At 41.5% G+C, this 19,362-nt stretch overlaps 1 protein-coding gene across 5 annotated transcripts in view; it reads right to left on the reverse strand.

Annotated features, from left to right (window-relative positions):
- TFDP1 (transcription factor Dp-1) overlaps positions 1-15,787 on the reverse strand; it is a 39,588-nt gene extending 23,801 nt beyond the window's left edge. Inside the window, exons 1-3 of one of the 5 annotated variants that reach the window (XM_027884637.1) lie at positions 15,744-15,787; positions 14,281-14,365; positions 1,572-1,638 (exon numbers count right to left, since the gene is read on the reverse strand). In XM_027884637.1, the coding sequence (XP_027740438.1) occupies positions 1,572-1,638; positions 14,281-14,292 (79 nt within the window). In that variant the 5' untranslated portion in view covers positions 14,293-14,365; positions 15,744-15,787. Of the gene's footprint in view, positions 1-1,571; positions 1,639-14,280; positions 14,717-15,140; positions 15,264-15,743 lie in introns of those variants that run through there. The other 4 variants (XM_027884635.1, XM_027884638.1, XM_027884639.1 and 1 more) reach the window with 4 other exon arrangements.
- Between the last annotated feature and the right edge of the window lie 3,575 nt (positions 15,788-19,362).

The following is a 19,362-nucleotide window of genomic DNA, read 5'->3' on the forward strand; positions in this document are numbered from 1 at the left end:
CCTGCACGTAAAATACAGATAAGTTAGAGGTAAACCCCATAAACTCATCAAGCCAAGAGAAATAGCTGTTCCTTCTCAATATTAAGATTGGGTTGCTGTCCATTAACTTTATAAAATGCCCTTAAAGGCAATGAGATGCAGAAACTAACAGAGGACAGCTTAGTTTGCTGTATTAGTCATAGTGTAGAGTAGAGCTCAACTCTCAAACCGAAGAGTAGAGCTCAACTCTCAAACCGAACAAGCTGCAGGCCTGTAATAAACTACTTAATCACTTGAATTTATTTTTAAAATTCTATAAGCAATAAAATGGCCTCTATTTTGCCCACTTTAAGAGCTATGTAATAATTAAACAGTCATATTTCCAACTCTTGCTGTCTAGACTGCACTGTTCTGATTAGCTCTCCACCGACTGTAACAGGGTCTAGACACAGACACCTACGTGGGTGTTAAATGCACCCTCCTAAGTATCGGCCCTAACAAAACCACAAGTTTTACTGCCCATAGGCGTAGGGCACATGGTAGAGCTGTTAAGGATCAGGACCTGCACACTGAGCAAAATTTCTCAGGGGTGTGTGACTGTGTTTACACCTGGATCAGTTAAGACCTATCATTATTCAACACTTAATGCCCTCTCCACCAAAAGAACAACAACAGGGCAAATCAGCTGGTTACTTCCCTTTAATAAAGCAATGGATATTTCAGACAAAGGAATGTCAAAGAGAGAGTCTAGTGAGATTCTAATAACATACCTGATGTACCTAATGGTGGTGACAGAAATTAAATGGGTTTCTTGGAATTGCATATAAAATACTAGAGCCAGTCCTACTAACAACGTTCACCATAAATGGACTACAGGTTAATCTCAGAGTACTAGCATAATCCAAGAATGCATGAAGTCAACAGATTTGTCAACAGTAAGGTTTGTGAAAGCATCAGACAGTCCTAATGTAAATTTCACCCTACTTCATATAGCCTATCAAACAACATCTGTCACACACAAGAATAAACCAGACTGTCATCATTTGGAAGCAACAACAATAGAAAATGGCCATACACCAAAATAAATTGTCAGATGACTGTGAACCAAACCAAACTCTTAGCTTTTGAGTTTATGTATCAATTTCAAGTTCCAATTTATAACCTGTGTTTTATTAAACGATTAAATTACATTATCATACATGCACAGGCATTATCTGCAAGTTCAAGAGAGTTCTGTTCACAATATATTTTGAGATAAGCTTGCACTAGTGTGGATGTACTACCATAAAAACTGTCATAGCCCATTTTAAACTTCTTCATTCCAAAAGATGTTTTAGAACATCCTAATCTTTATGCTTAAACACCAGCTACACTAATGAGAAGATCACACACGGGATGATGAACCACAACTGAACTTCACAGAAAGTTTTAAGATAATTATAAACTGCAGAAAATCTACAGTTTGCTTGCTGATTATATAACCTAATAAAAGTTTTACAAAAACTATGCTAAGAAAACAGTTTAAAGCCAGCAATATACATAACTACTAAAAATCAAGAAACGGAAAATATTACTAAAAATGGTGTTCTTACCTTTTCCAGGACTTAGGTTTTGGTCTATAAACACCTTAAGCTCTCCATTGGCTTCAATTAGTCCAGCCTGTTAAAGAAAGTAACTTTGATTAAATTTACAACCACAGATAGGCTTCTATTGTTAAAGATGAAAGGCATCATCCCAGAAATCTCTACTGCTACCACTCACACTTTGTCACACATCTGCCGCTATGTAATGGCACTGTTTGTGGTACAGTATTTCTCAAACTTTAAAGTCTTGATTTTATAAATACTTCTTAAAAAGCAAGCAGAAAACCACTTTACACCCACTTTGCTATTTTGTCTTAAGGAGTGTACATGCACTGTTTTAACAGATGGTTGAGCACCCTTCTAATCTGAACCACTGATACCTGCAACTACACCTTTCTCTCTGTAGATACCATCTACCTACCACAAAACATTACAGCAAGAACAATAAGGGGATAAAGAGTGCCTTGGGTCTTCTCAATCAGAAAAAAAAGTCATTAGGAAGAAACACCTTGAGCTTTTCAATTGTTATATTTTTAAAGATCAGAATATGAAGGTCTGAAGTGACAGAACTATATATACGGTGATGTGGAAGTCTATAAAGTCATCACAATCCTTTGAGAAAACTCACTGTACAAGTTATTTTTTAAAATACTATTAATTTTTTGATAGAGAACACTTGATGCAGCGATTTCTTGGTATCTGCAGACAAAACAGTCCTGAAAAAAAATTAGGGAACATAGGACAAACAACAGCAATAAAGTGCACTTAACCATAGCTAAGCATGTGGTGTTAAAAGAGGCTGAAAAGTCCTTAGTTGCATTTTGTGCATAGCAGGTATGTGCAGGCTACTGACAATCTTCAAGCAAGAATCAAGTGCTTTGCTGCCAGTCAGCAGCAAAGCTTCTCCCTTGGAAGTCTACCTGAAGAGCCCTACTTATGATTTGCCAGAAGTCTGGCAAGCCAAGAAAGCCACTAGAGGATGCTGTGGTGCCGTTATTATCCAGGTGAATCACATCAAGGATTTCTTACAAAAGAGACGGAACTTTAGGAAACTTTAAGAGACAGGAAACTTTCCTCGGGGAACTGGTGTGGGGGGGCTAAGGGGAGGGGGCACAAAGAGGGGCGAGATAAGATGACTGAGCACTGAGGACAGTCTGGGAAGTCAGTAGAAAAGAGATTTTGCTAAGGCAAGCATGAAAAGCAGTAGCCTGTAATGGCATGGCAGCAGTGAGCACCTGGTGTAACAAAGAAAACCTAAGTAAGGAGACAGCAGAAGTGAGAAGTAGAATGAAGAGTCTGTGACAGTTCTGTCCTCCATTCTCCTAACTTCCACCCTCAAAAGTAACACAACAGCATAGTTTTAGGGAGACTACAACAACTTCCCAGTAGACAACACTGCCCGTTCTCCATCTTGCCCACAACAGAGATTTCAAAGGAGCACTTGAACAAATGACAGCTCTACTGCCCTATTCCCAGGCACCAGAACTTTTTACAAATCTAATTCTTTATCACACTTAACTACATAATTCAGAAGGGCAGCAGACCATATCAAGCACTTTCAAAGAAAAAGGTATACCCATCAATATAAAATCAGTATTGTGTACAGACACATTATTAGAGCCACCACTCTATGGCAATGTGACATTCCAGAACACTGAAACCCCATGTAACATATCAAGAAGAATTTCTGGGTGTTACCTTATACTGCCATTCTACCTAAATTTCACAACAAAAGTGTTAAACCACGCGGGAAGTGCAGTCTCATTGTCATCATTTCTTTAAGAGCAGTACTTCAATTTCTATTCAACAGCAGAAAGAAGAGGCTTGTGCTCAGGACTCTTGCAAATCTTCTTTTCCATGAGAATAAAAAAAGATCCCAATGAGACTAGAAAAGCATTCAATATATTGTGGTTTTGATCAGCGAAACACCAAGAAAATGTCTATTTTAATCTGTAATGTCTTTCTTTTAAGAAGCACACGAATTTAATATTATTTAATTATTATATTTTTAATTCATGTAAATTTTTAATTATTAAATTCATTCATTGGTATAATATGCAAAAGCAAATCTGCATCAAGTTCACATGTCAGTTACAGTGATTCTGCAAAACCAAATATTTAAGCTGTGATATTCAGCAAATTCAAGTATTAGTGCTAATCATTATTTCAGTAATCAGAAAATTAGGCAATTCAGTAATCAGTTACTTATTGGTCCCTTCCATTTTCTACTTTTTTTAAACCAGAATGTCTCCAACATAACCATTTCTATTCAATTATTTTATCTTTAAGTACTCAACCAACCACCATCGTAGTATCAAGTAATCTCATAAGCTCCAAGTTTTCTTCTACATAATTAAAACATATAATGAAAAAAATATTACCCAAAACAATATGCAACTCCAAAAACTATAATCTAACCTAGCATTACAAAGGGTCAGGTTAGTGCTACATGCCCTGGAACGTGTTTTTGTGTGACTGAAATGACGCAAGTCACTGACAAAACAAAGAACATTTAAGAAAAACACGGCATTTAATCAATAAGAGAATATAATTTTGGAAAAATCAGAGAATGGCAATCATTGAACAACAAGAAGAATTCCCTAACAAACCACAACACTGATGAAAAGTACAGCAATGATGGTTCCACCACCTGTCCACACCAGTGTCTTACTAAAGGTTCAGCTCTACCAAAAAGAATGGCTGGTAAATATTCAACTCATTTGTAAGAGTATGCCTAGGGAAGACTCCAAGAAAGCTATTTGGAAACAATAGTACGAATTGCACACAAATAGCAGCCCCAGATGCTATTATTCACAGTAATAACTGATTTCTAGTGAAAATTCTGTTACTGCAGCCTCAGTATGCTCTTCACACTTCTGGTTACACTGCTTAATTCTAAGGTTATCAAAATTTAATACTGGATACAAGTTTTTGGTGAGAGAAAACTGAAAAGCGAAACTTCCACCCCATAAAAAACTTTGGTGTCTTTGTTCTAAAATGGAAATACGAAGCAAAGGACCTCTCAGCGTGTATTTCAAGGATATGCCTCCTATTTTTCAAGCCAGGTTATTTTGGAGGAGGCATCAGGATTACTCCTCTGGAACCTACACAGCACACTGCCCAAAAGAAAGAAAATAGAGGAAAACGTGACTATAGCTCTCATTAGGCATATATATAGGTATATATATATAGGTGTGTATATATATATATATATATAGGTATATATATATTATAGTCACAGATTCACAATGAACAAAAAACAACACCAAAAAACAACCAAACAAAACTCAACCCCCCCAAAAAACAAACCCAAACAAAAAAAAACAAACCAAAACAAAGATTTACCACCAAGAAAACCCCATCCAGCAGTAAGTATTGGATTTTCCCCAATGGAAAGGTAACCTTCTGTCAAGGTTTTAGACATTAAGGAAATTCTATTTTCTGATGAGAAAATGCACATGGTTTTCAGGCCTTATCAAGCTGCTTATAACAACGTATTTTTATTTTTACTATTTTTCACCGGAATTTTTTTCATGTTCTGTATTTTCTTGTTATCTTCTCACGATTCTCAATTTCAAGATGTGTTAGTTACTTCCTTTGACGATGATGTCAGGGCTTCTTGAAATAGTATCATGCTTTCAATACCTGATTCTGAAAGATTATTAAGTGTTTGCAATTTCACAGTTGAGCATAGCTTTCCTCATCAGAGACATGTTGGTTGTCCGTGGAACGGAATCCCTGGTATCCTAAACAGGCTACAGATATATCCACAACCTTTATCCTTTACACATTACAACAAAATCAATAATTATAATAGCTTTTGGACATCCACCATCACATCTAAACTGTAACAACTACTGAAGATTTTTCCACAGATCACAGGAATGGAGCTTAATGCCCACTGGACAAACTAGTAAATCTGGTAATCTGAACTGTGGAAGTTATGCTGGAATAGAAACCCCAACCATCACCAAGGTTTTGTCTCAGCACAGCATTCTACGCTCCTAAGGAAAAGAAATCATGTGACAAGCTGAACAAATCAAAAATTCAACTTAAGTTAGCTTTGGCCTGCTATGAGATCAGCAGCAGTCATAAGGATGGGAAAGTCTGTTTCTGTTTTGTTTACATATAAAAGCTGAAAAAGCACAAGTGCCCTCAGCCTGAAAAGCAGTACATTGGGGAAAAAATTTTTTGTTGGGATTGAAGTTAATCTGAAACAAAATTTGCTAAAAATGCAGAGAATTTCTGTTATTAAAAAAAAAATCCCTTAGGGCAGACTATCAGAGAATAATTTAGTATCTTACTAACAAGCTCATATTTGCAGTCTCTGAAGTTATGCACTAGAAAACCAACACCCTTACAACAAAAATGTAATTTCTTCCACAGCTTTTAAGCCTTGCAATTTAATTTTTTATTAAAAATTGGCATAAAATTATTCACTAAACATTTAAACTAAACAGAAAATACGCAAGGTGAACTTCAGGACTAAAGGACAACCTATAAATGCAAGAAGCTCGACTGAGGAAAATTAAACTGAACAAGTACATGAGTTGTGTATATCAGATTTAACCCAAGAGGAAGGTCTCCCCCATCGCTTTAAGTAAATATAGGGAAGAGAAGGGTGCTTTTGTGCCACAGAAATACCTTTTCTACCTTGCATCTAGGTAACGAGCTCGTTTTAAGTATACTACCTGAAAAAGAGCTGAAAGAAGAGCAAAAAGGGTAAAGGTAAGTGGAAACAGGTATCTGCTAAAAGGTTATTTCTCAGAACAGAAATTTGCAGTTGCTAAGAGCAGTTAAGCCCATTAGACTGAGGCACAGTACTGGGTTTGACAAGAGATGTGGGTGCCAAATATACAACAGTAAAAGAATGGGAGTCAGAGTGGGACAGTCAGAAAAACAGTTTTGGGACTGGCAGGGAAACAGTCCTCAATTTTGAGACTGGTAAGGAAAAATACAAAAAGTGAGCTACAAAATCAGATAGAAGATGGCAGAATTAAGAGCTGAGGTAGAGAAACTGTGAGTCAAGGAAAAAGTACAGGCAATACAAGTGATGAGACCCTAAGACAAAGCTTTAACAGAGCAAAGAGATCAAATCCTGTGACAAAAAGGGAAGAACATGGGAAACACAATATACAATCTATCCAAAACTACGACTGCAAAGGGAAATAAGCTGGGACTCAGATTGAAAAATTCAAAATAAATTGGGAAACAGGTAGTGAAGACAGAATCAGAAAATGGAGACATTAGGAAGGAAAAGTATTTCCAAACAGAACTTGTCAAAGGCATTTGATGGCCCTGGGTTGAGAGTTGGACTTTATGATCTTAGACGTCTTTTCCAACCTTAACAATTCCACAATTCTATGACCAGGAGGACACCTCTGCTGTCTACAGGCATTTGCAAAGCCTATTAGCAAACAACCACCCATCTTGTGCAAACTGAACCTAACTTGATCCACGGATAATCACAATCCCTAGTCATTTAAAGGCAATAAATGTAAAGGCCTAGGCGATGCAATTTTACTATGGGCTACTTCATTGACAATATAGAGTTCTCTTTCTTGTTTGCCTTATTTCAGTATCAAGAAGCAACAGAGTATTAGCACACCCACAAAGCATAGAAAAGTTTATAATCAGAAATAAGCAATCTTATTTTAAGGTTGCTTGAACAACCTTTATTCTTCTTTCACCCCTATCCGTAAGCAAATGTCATTTTTAACAAGATGATAATAAACTACTTTTCCCATTGGATTCTCCTCTCATGAAGGGACCAGAGCAAACATGCTCCAGGAATGAATTATTACACAAATGAAAAAGACTATTTTCATGTGACATCCAATTAATTTTTTGCAAAAATTAAAAGGCAATCAAGATATCAAGCAGAGGAGGATTGTAGGAAAGGAATAAAAATTTTAAAATTTAAAACATTTGAATTTCATTTTGCAAATTAAGCCAGTGAGAACTGTTCTTTACTGTATAAACAATATAAAAGCTTTTTTAAGTTGGACTACAGGAGTCCAATCCTTCAAAATTCTCAGACGTGTTATTTTACTGTGCCACAGTAGCCGCCTTCTGAAACAGATTTCACCATACCACATCCTCAGTCCATCGCAACGTCTTCAAGAGTAATGTGTCTGTCAACCACTCATCAATGAGCTACACCATACAAATGAGCTTTCCAAAAAGTGTCTTTGAATTTTTAGCACAGTAACTTTACAAGGTCAAAGATCTAGATATAACAGGACTGTGAAGGTAAAAAGCTAAACACAGGTTAGTAGCTCAGTTAAGCCAAGTTGATATTCATCTGAATATAGGCTCTGCTGACACTGCAGCTAAGTTGGACACTGAGCAATATACAAAATAAACCCTGAGGTCTCCTTTATTGCAGAGTACGTCGAGACCATTAGATTTCTTGGGTGTTCTTTCTGAAAAGAGCAACACATCTCAAATTCAGCAAAAAGTAAATGAAGAACTCACTTTGAAGATGAGTCAAACAGCAGTCCTGTCTAAGCAGTCAACAGATCAAAAATACCTCAAGAGGTAAAGTCACTACGTGGCATTGTTTCTTACAGTAATTCAACTGCCCAAGTGATACAATCCTTGCAAAATTTAAAGCTGATAACCCCAAAACTAACTGTGAAGCTATAATAACAAAGCAAACTTTAATACAAGATTCCTAATGGAGAAATTAGTACCACTTATAGCACATAAATCAGAAAATAAAAATCATAGTTTGTGTCCTCCTAGACTAAATACCTATGTGCAGAAGTACCAGCAGCAGCCATTTCCACAACTAGCTCCTGCAACCATTCTAGATTTGACCTTAACAGACTTTTGTTTTTCCACACAAACCAGCTTGTTCAACAGCATCAGAACCACAGCTGAAACCAACAAGTAACAATAAACCAGACCCCTTCCAAAACCATTTACCTCACCGACCTCCTTATCAGCATATTTTAAGGACGGAGTGGCCCACAGCATAATTTTCAAGCAAGTCTGTGTCACCATTAATGCAATACTGGAACCCTTAGCAAGTGTAATGTAACACAAGACAAGCAGCTAGAAGCATTTTTGGGGAACATGGACCACTGGCAATTTTTAATATCAAATCTGCTATCTGAGAACCACTTCAACATAGAGAACATTTAGCAGAGATCAGCCCAGTCTTCCTCCCACTCTTATCAGCTATAATAAATATCTATTAATAGATACCCAAGCAAGCAAATACAACCACTAAAACAAATGATCCTTAGCGTAACTTAACCTTCTGTTGAGCATGTAGTTGCTGTTTCCTGAGGTTATAATACAAAACAATACAGCAAAAAGAAGTGGAGCTCTGATCGTGTACTTGGAATGTAGAAAGGAGAGCTTAAAGATTATTTTCCTTTTGCCTTCTTTGAAAAAGCATATTAAAAAAAAAATTACCAACGTTCAAAATCTCAAAGATGCCTTTTTAGATGACCTAATTTCATAATATTATTTCATCCTCAATATGCAAACTTCTGAACATGTTAGACCTAACTAACGGCAAACAGATCAAGCTACTAAGAAGTCACTGAACTAAAATGGTATCAAAAAAAGTGTATGACTTTCCTCAAAGACTTCTCTAGTCCGCCTCACTGAAATTCCCAGCACAAAATCAAAAATAAACATAAAAGAAGAAATATATGCTGGTATTTTAAGAAAAGTCTGAAAAATGTTTTGAAGACTTTTCAATACTTTCTAGGGATTGAAAGTGCATCATGCAAAAAAGGTCCAAAATGCTTATTTTTCCTGCTTCCGTTCTTTTTCTTTAATCCATCCCAAACATAACTTTTTCAGACGTGCTCAAGATTGATGCAGAAGCACCCCATGAAAACTATTAAAAAGTACAACTTCCATGTTTTCTGGCAAAATTAGTAATACAGAAGCACAGATCTACTAGTTTCAACAAATATAGCAGACCTACTAACCTATCCAGTAAAATTGTGCTAAGAAACAGTTTGCTGTTTTTTACAATAATCTTTAAGCAAAATATTTACTAATACTATGAAATAATTCACTGGTTTATTTCCATGAATGTATCCTGAATTCTCAGTTAAAACAAACCCAACGTTAATCCCTGCATCTCTAGATTTCTTAAACTGTAATGTTAGATCAGGTGTTGAACTCTGTGCTGGCACAATTTCTCATATGCTATCCTCATATTTACACATGTGCACAGGGCTTCCTTTGCAAAGTTGGATACATGGGCCATAGCTACTTCTCAGCAAGATTCATAAAAGCACCATGAAAAACTAAAGAGATACAGTAATTTTTATGCAAACTAGGGACCAAGGGAAAAATCCCTAATAAAGTAATTCAAGCAAAAGATGACAATATAATTTTTAAAAATAAATTAAACATTCTAATTTTAGAACAAGCAGTTCCAAAGCCAACACCACTGCCAGCAACCTATGTAACAGTAACTCAAGAACAGCTCTCAAGAAAGATATTTTAGTCTGTGAGAAATTCTGAAGGCTAACAGTGGTGTGTCAGTTTAAAAAGTTTCTTAAATTAGTTTTCAACTCCATGTTCTTCGTGTACAGATTATTTTTTAAAGAACTTGAAACAGCCCATGCAATGATGGTGAACAACTGAAACAATAATAAACAACAGCTACTAGGTAAGAATGTTTTATTTACATATACTTTTTGAGAGCAGAAGGAATCATACTCATTCCTTTTGTCTAGCCCCTTTCTCCTCAATACTCACTGGAACACCATGCATTAGACTACTCCCCGTACTAATACAGTTTCTGCAAGTTGTTGCGTTAAGAATATAGAAATGAGGCAGAAAATAAACGCCATTGCTCCTGCTTCTTCTCTCCCATGCAACACTGGGTCTTCAAGAAAAGATCCACAAGCTTCTCTTACGGCTGTTCAAGTGGCCTCAACAGTGCAATGGAAGCAACAGAGGACAAACGGGGTCACCACAAGTTGGATTTTCAGCCATGCTACAGAAACTCTTAATTTAGTAGTAGAAGGTATATTAACCATGAATGCTAAAATTTATCATCTAAATTTACACATAATTCTCAACATGTAACTGTTATATAAAAATACATAAAAACTGTTATAAAAGCGGCCAACCAGTAGTCCTAAGTCTTATACTGGAAGCTGGGAAAAAAAAGTTATCAAATTCACTTTCTTGCTAGAGTAATTCCTGTTCCTTCATTCGATGCTGTATCCTGCCTAATTTTAAGCATGCCAAGGATGGGCAGGCCACCATTTCACCTAGGGAGCTGCTCTTCCTGCCCAACTATTAATCCCATGAATCCAGTGAGCAGCACAAGTCAGCTGAGGACCTCGGCCTGTACATTTGGTTCTTCCAGTTCCTGCCTGGAAGGTGCCACATTTCTTCTGAAAGGCGCCAGCAGTGGAAGAGTTTACAGTAGATAGAGCGAACTCTCCAAGAGTGACACTGATTAACCACAAAGAGGAATTCTGGCTAAGCTGGAGTTTCTGGAGGTTGCCTGTTTGCGATGACCAAGGAATTTCCCACACAGTGCAAAGCTACATGTCCAACAGTACCCAATTCTACTGACCTCACCCTGTAACTCAGACTCTGAGAGGAAATGCAATGATCCCACTCCCAAGACACACAAGTCCTTCAGATGCGGCAACCAGTGTTTTCTTGTCTATGTATGGGTTTTTTCATTGTTTCTTTAAATTGCACAAAAAGTCAAGTCTTTCCAGGAACTAAGATCTCCTGAATTGGATGTGATATACCACATCTGCCCAATTCTGTTAGAAATGCTACTCAGCTCCACAGTGTTCATTTACATAAACTCAAAAATGGCTGCGCTCAATGTTATTACCAGATCACACGGGAAAATGAGTGCTCCTTTTTTCCCTGTTTACCTTTACTGCATTCCAGATCTGCTACCCAAAACATAAATCAATATATGCACAGATACTTTAATATTCACAAGTTAGTATTTCTCCTTTTCCACTATTATTTTTCAACTTAACCAGTTATAACATCACTTGCGATTTAAAGTCCACCTGCAGGCTCTTAATTAAGGAGCTAAATAAGAATATGGTCCCCTTCACAGCTTCTTGACTGAAGTATTTTGGGGAAAAAAATAATAAATTAAAACCTCAACATTTTGTTGCTTATTTTCTGTTGATTGTACACTCTGAAAAGTGTGAAAGAAATACATCTCCAAGTAATATTTTGTAGAATTTAGACTTGCGTCAAATAGCTCATAAGCATTCTGCCAGCTTACGTGATCAGTAGCTTTGTAACTATTTAATCCTTCATAAAACAAATTTTCTTGAGTTTGCCAGTACTCCCCATTATGGTCCCCCTTTGTTCAATTATCCAGCAAAGTCTCAGTTTGCAAACTTTTACAAGTATTTGACTTTTCTAACAGATCTTACCAAAATGCAGTATTTATAAAGAGGTGTCAGAAGAACTGGAAAAGAGAAACAAATGGGAAAGTGCTCTCCTGCAGCGGGCAGGAAGAAGGGTTAAGCAGGAGCATGCTGTGTCGTGGTGCCCTGTCTCCACACCTTCCCCTTCTGTCGGGCTCCCTGCTCTGCTGTCACCACGGCCCTGCTGGCCCTGGCGGCACAGAACAGCAGCGGGATGCACATCACGCCTGTGCTCCCAGGTTGGAGCACAGAGGCATCCCTGGCCATGTAAATGCCACCTGAAGCCCAGAATCGGGACTGTAGCAGCACAGCCCTTCTTCCCAGTTTAGCCATCTCAGCTATGCTGAGAAAAAGGGAAGGAAGGGGCGGGGGCATTCATCAGCTATGCCATCTTCTTCACCACTACATCTCACAGACTGAGCACTTGATAGGTGACATGGCAGAACCATAAGACATTAATCACAGCAGTACTTTCACATCAGAATGTTTAAATTCACAGCAATGCAGGTTTTTAAAGACTCAGTGCCCAGAAATTTAGTGTTACTGTCTCTATCATGTTTAATTCCATTATTGGGCTTGGAAAAGAACTTAGATTTTGAACAAAAAACCAGGGGAAATTCTCTTCCTCCTTGAAAATCAAAACAAGTGGTATACCAATTAGCACTTCTATTTTGTAGCATTAAACCAAAACTACATGGGTCTATAATCAGACCTGGAAATTTAAAATTTCACAGCATTCACTACATGTTTTAGATATCATGTAATGGTGGGTATGCAATAGTCTGCAAAAATGTAAGCAGTCCATCTTTCTTCCCTGAGGCAGGATTAAAGTATGTGTAGAGGTTTTTAAGAACAGGTTAGACGATATTCAGTTAAGATTTCATAGCCTTTCCAGCTACTTCAGCTATTCCAGTGCTCAAGTACACTTACAATTTTACCTAAAACCTGAGTTGATTTTGATTTTCTCCAAATTCAGCTTATTAATTCTTGCAATAAAGACACTAAAGCAATTTCTTCTATCTGTAGTATCTTAATTTCTGAAGTTTATTATAATGTATGTTATTGTTATTCCTCCCTTAACTACTCTTTTTTCTAGAATAAACTAGGTATTTCAAAAATGAGACTTGTTCTTAAATGTCTTATTATTATTTTGCTCCCCTAGACCTAGGACATTCACTTGTATTTGTAGGTGCTAGCACTTTTTCATTTAGTTGGTATCTCTCCCAAAAGCTAATATTAAACAAACGTACTTTGGTATCTAAATTACTTCGAACTGGTTTAATTTCATCTCCTAGACTAACACTCCTCTTTCATTTTCTTCCCGCTTATACAGCCTATCATTCCCTGAACTCTGCTATCTGTAATGTACTTGGCCACCCTTATCTCTTCCACGCAAGCTTTGAGTGACTACGTATTTCTGGTTGCTTTTCTGCACATTACGATGTTTTTCAGTTGAGTGAGTAAAATTCCCTACAAGATTAATTTTTTAAACCGATTCCTCTTTCATGGAAATTCTTGCTATTTGAAAGCTACAACAGCCCACATTAGATGGCAACCTGCTGTTTACGAAGTGAGTTGTATTAGTTTTCCTTAGCTTGAGTGCTGTTGTTTTGGGGTTGGTTTTCTTTTGAATACAGAGTAGTATCTTGTCTTATTTTCACTAAGAAGATGTGAAAGCCCAATTATATTGGACATTAACAATGACTGACATCTTAAAGGCAGAATACATTGTAATTTTTTGGTAAGTACTGGAATGGGTTAAGAGCAAACATGCTCCAAGAGGCAGGCTACAGAATCAAAGCCACTAACCTTGAGACCAATGGAAATGGAAGTCTATGCTGAAGGTTCCCAAAGCCTATTTTTACAGACACTAACAAGCATCGTTTGGTAGACAGAGATAAACAATGAACACATATGGAGACTGAACCATCTTCACTCCCTTGAATATATGATGCCTCTCTTGTCTTCAGACCAATACCAGTCGACAACAACCCCATCGGCTGAATAGTATTTGCTGGTTTTTTTTAAATCCGATCCAAACCCAAGCTGGTTTAGTGTTTAATATGAATACATATAATGAAAACGGTCCAAGTGCTGGTATAAGCATAGTGAATTCTGAGGATTAATTACTCTCAGAAAATGGCTGCAGATCTGAAGCTGGTTTATGCTGTTACGTCTACAAGAAAACATAACCTACGCTTGATATACAATATAGATAAAGTTCCACATATTCATTAATGCCAGCTACTATAAAGCATGACCCCATTTGCTTTTGTTAATAAAAGCATTCCCTGAGCTCCATGTGCTACAAATATACTTACATCTTTTGCCATGTTACCAAAGACTAGAAACCAGTCCTTTTAAAATCTTGACGGCTGCAGGACACAGGGACAATGATGCTATTTTCTAGAATGCAAGCAAAGACAGCATCAGTTGTAAAAATATAAAAGGGAAAGCTTTTACAATTGAAATTAAAGCCTACTACCAAGTACAATTTAGGTTTCTTTTTAAAAAAACCCCACGTTTTTAAAAAGGAAAAAGTTTCCCTTCATCACCTTCTCATCCCTTGAGCCCCACGCTCACGTGTGGGGGGCACTCCTTCCCCGACGGCGGGGGCGAGCTGTGCCCTGGCAGAGCCCTTCCCCCAGCCCGTACCCGATCCCACGGGGGGCCGGTCCCTGTCCAGCTGCGCCCCTTCCAGCACCGAGCGCTGGGCGCGGGCAGCGATCACGGCCTCCTCCTCCTCCTCCTGCTCCCCACCCCCATTTCCAGCACCAGGCACAAGTAGGCCCTAGGGGCAGCTCCCCCCGGGGCCTTCCAGCCCCGCTCTCCTCCTCCTCCTCCTCCTCCTCGCAGACGGACGGGCCGCGGCCGCACCGGGCGGCACACCCCGGCGGCCGCCTCCGCGCCCCGGGCACCCCGCGCCCCCCGACCGGGGCCTCACCGCCCGGGCAGAGCGCTGAGCCCCGCGCCGCCTCCCCGCGGCAGCGAGGGGCCGCGCTAATCGCCTGGGCGGCGGGGGCGCGGGCAAGGGGGGACGCGCCCGGCGGCACCGCCGGCGGCGGCGGGGGAAGGGGCGGCGGGCCGGGTGCGGGTCCGCGCCGTCCCCATCCCCATCCCGCCCGACCCGCCGCCGTCCCACCCGCCGCCTCTCGCATGCTCGGGCGCGGGCTGCCTGCACCTGAGCGGCCGAAGGTAGAGAGAGCCGGCTCCATCCCCCGCCGCCGCCCCCAGATAGGGACCCGGAGCGCGGAGCGGGTGCACCCCCCGCCCGCCGCCGCCGCGCTGCTGCCGCCGCTTCTGCTGCTGCCGCTGCGGAGGCGCCCGACTGCACATGTGCGGCGGCGGCTGCGCGGGCCTGGCGGGAGGGGGCAGGGGCGGGGGGAGGCGGCGGGACACCGACAGCGGCAGCCCGGGAACGGGGGAGGGAGGGAAGGAGGGGGCCGGCAGGGACCGCCCCCCAACCCCCCACCCCCCCCGCGCTCAAGGGGAGGGGGTGCGGGAGGAACAGGGTCTACCCCGGCGGGCTGTCACTTCCCAGCGCGTCTCTGCCCCTGCCGGCCGCCCGCCCGGCGGGCTCCCGGCCGGCTGCCCCCGCACGCCGCGGCCCCGCACACCTGCCCGCCGCCGCCGAGGGGCTGCCCGCGGGAACGGGGGGGATGCGGCTGAGCCAGTGGCGGCGGCTCCTCCGCGGACCCCGCGCGCGCGACCCCCCGCCGCTCTTCCCCCTTCTCTCTCTTTTTTTTTTTTTTTTTAATAAATTTAAAAAAAAATTGAAACTTACACTTTTGTGCGTCCCCCTGACGCTGCGCGCTGACGTCACGGGCGCGGCGCGCCTCGCACGGGCACACGCGGAGCGGCCGAGCCACAACCCGCCCGCCCGCCGCTCCACGGCGCGCAGCGAGCGCCGCAGCGAGCATGCGCGGGATTTTCGCGCCTTCTCCCGAGCGCGCGCCCGCCCGCCAGCCTGCCGCGCGGTGCTCGCGGAGCGGGACGGGACGGGACGGGACGGGACGGGACGGGCAGGGCAGGGCAGGGCAGGGCAGGGCAGGGCGGTGCGGGCGGTTGCCACAACATCCTGCTGCCGGTGCTTCCTCATCGCTCCTTGTCCGGCCGTTACTTGAACGAAGTTTCAGTCTCAGCGATCGTTGCTAAAATTAGGCGCTTTGCGGTAATCCAAGCGAAAGTTCTCCCTTTGGGCGGCTTCACAGCCTCAACCTTGAATTAGGCCAGACCTGCGCCAAAAAAGCGAGGCACCTCCAGGCTGTGCAGCCTCTGTGTACATGACAGCCGCGGGAACAGCGCACGTTAGCAAGGGTTGTGTGATGTAATTACATCATTCTCCGGTAAGTTTTGGCAAGAAAACCCTGCAGCATGCCTAGCGGGGGGCTGCAAAGGCAGGGCCGGATTGGTGGAAAGTGCAGGAAAGCACAAAAAACTCGGAAGCTATGTTGCTTATAGGAGTAGATGCAATGCTACTCCATGGAGAGGAAGGCACATACACTTCTGCACTTCATATCGAGCCTGCACGGGACGACGTTGTTCATAATGTGATGAGGGGAAGCAGGAAATAACAGGCTTGTTCGTTCTCTCAAATGATGCTGATCTGGGAAAGAAGTTGGGAATAGAAGATACAACCAGCAGAGCCACCACATAGAAACAGCAGACCAGTCTAGCGCAAATGCTGGAGAAGATGCATTTCATTAGTCGGTTAGAGTCACATTTAGTTACTTTTGTACCATACTCTTTCTTGTTTTTAAAAGACATCAAATAGCTGTGTTTTACAATAATAATGAAACATTTCCTTCATTTTCTTGATAAATACCAATCTTTGAAGTTTTTCACTAACAATACCCCCCACTTGCTGCCATAGGGTTCATTATTATCCCATTTCTTCATTCCTCTTGACTAAGATTCACAGCAGTGGACAGCAAAGAAAGAAGGCGATAATGAAAATGTGCTTGTAACTGTTTATAACTTTTCAGAAAGCCACAAGAACTTTCACATACAAATAGCCATGAAGCATCCTTAGTCAGCTGCAGAAAAAAATGCTTCCTAAAAGACAGCTCCAGTTGACAGAGCTGCTCACCACCCCCCAGGCCATCTATACTCTGCCAATGGATTTAAACTTTCTATATATCTCCAGTTCCAACTCCCCTCCCCCTTTTTTACATTAATTCTTGTAGGAAAAAAACTTGAAAGAGCAGAAGCATAAACAAGGGGGGTGGGTGTTGTCCTGGTTTGCTAGCATTTATTTTTTATATTTACATTACTAAATGCCCAAGCATGCCCAACTCCTAGGTAGTGCTTTTTAATTTAGCAGGGTGTTGTTCACAACTAATTTGAAGTATTTGTACTAATGGAAAAACTTCCAGGATTTCTCTTATCTCTGAGCACACCTTTCTCAGGCATTTTGGAGCTTTAGGACTTTTTTTGTGTTCATAGTGTGGAAGGCTATTCCAGTTTACAACAGTTTTCTAATGGGCTGGCTCCCCCTTTTGAGTATGCTTGAAGAGGAGAACAGATCATAACTTTAAACAGCATCAGTGTGGCAGAACTGCATGACAGACACAAGGGAATTATTTCAAGAGGTCATCTAGTCTACAGACAGAAACCTACAACAGATGCCAGAGGACACACACATGAACATATTTTGACCTTCATGCCTCAGAACTGGAAGCCATGCAATCTGAACAGAGTGATCTGTGCAAGCTCTTAATTAAAGACCTAGTACCAGCTGACAAGCTTGCCAGCATCTGGCCTCCTTGGGAGGTAGCATCTCCCAATTCTCAAATTTCTGCTCTATTTTAGGAAATAAAAAATACCACTTGGTACCATAATTTTGAAAGTGTTACCATTCCCGGATCTAGGTTTTGTCCCAGAAGGCAGGATCAGTTGTCCCTGAGCCACTCTGGTCACACCATTGTCCAGTTTGTTTCCTCCAGCAATCAGGACATTTTCCTAGTCTCCACTGTCCTTAAATTATAAGTCCCACCCAGCAGTGGTGAGGCAGGGGGAAAACCCAAGGAGCACACCTCCTGGGCTACCAGGTGAAGCTGGTAGAGGTATACGTCTCCCTTCGGCCTTTTGTTTCCTTTGGGGTGGGGTGGGCCACATCTCCCAGCCCTTAGGACATCTTGCTGGTCTTCGTTCTTCGTCACTAGTTTTGTTGGCTCCCTCACTGTCATCAACAGTAGATGTCTGGTACTTGCTGCTCCTTACAAGCTATTGTGTTTCCCACAAAGTAGTAATGCTTGTAGGGTAGCTTTGCCTCCTGTCACTTGGGGATCCCATTTCCTCCCCTTTTGGCACTAACCCCATGCTGGAACACTGCCATGATTGGTTACAGAGCAGAACTACGAATTCCTTCCCTAGACAAATCCCATGAGTGCTTTTGTGGTTAGACTGTTCCTGGATTCATTCCAACAGGCAGTAAGACCATACTAGGCTTCTCACCCCCTCCATCAAGCATCACCATACAGCACTATTCTGTCATGCCAGGCACCCTCCACACCTCTTCCCCTAAAGCTGAGGATGTCCAACTGTAAAACAAGTGAACTACAAGGCATTGTGAGGATGCTTTCTCTTTAAGAATTATAGGAAATATGAATTCTTATGTTTTTGAGAGACTACATAGCCCCATGGACTAGGCCATCATGACCGCATTCCTTGAGCCATCCTAGACCCACACCAGTCACAGCTGCAAGAACCCACCTCACAGCTTCTGTGAGATGCCTTCCTACTGAAGAATGGAAGCGACCTGCTCTATATGGGATAAGCTACAATTATCAGAGAATCACACAAAATGCCAAGTTGGAAGGAACTCACAATAATCATCAAGTCCAACTCCTGGCCTTGCATCCCCAAGAGTCACACCATGTGCCTGAGAAAAGAGATCAGAGCCTGTCCCTCTTCTTCCCCTTAAGAGGAAGCTGTAGACTGCAATGAAGTCTCCCCTCAGTCTCTTCTCCAGGCTGAACAGACCAAGTGCCCTCAGCCGTTCCTCATATGGCTTCCCCTCAAGGCCCTTCACCATTTTTGTTGCCCTCCTTTGGACTCTAATAGCTTAATATCTTTCGTATATTGCTGTGCCCAAAACAGCCACAATATTCAAGGTGAGGCTGCACCAGCGTGGGTCCACATATACCAATCTGACCCCAGGAACAGGGACACATCTGACAAAAGTAAAAGCACAGCCCACACTACCAGCTTTCAAACTTCTTTTGTTCCTTTATCTTCACAGGGAATAATGATCAAGGGTAGCAAGTAAGTGATAACATGCAAGAACTCAAATATTCAGAAAACCATGCAAAACAAGCAGTTACGTCCATGTCGAAAACAATCAACAAAACAAAAAAGATAAGCTGAATGAGTTGCAAGTCAAGCACAAACCAAACCTTTCC

This window comes from Empidonax traillii, unplaced genomic scaffold (assembly GCF_003031625.1).
Source record: "Empidonax traillii isolate 1590-97213 ecotype Southwest subspecies unplaced genomic scaffold, ASM303162v1 scaffold151:size923898, whole genome shotgun sequence".
NCBI classification, from domain to species: domain Eukaryota; kingdom Metazoa; phylum Chordata; class Aves; order Passeriformes; family Tyrannidae; genus Empidonax; species Empidonax traillii.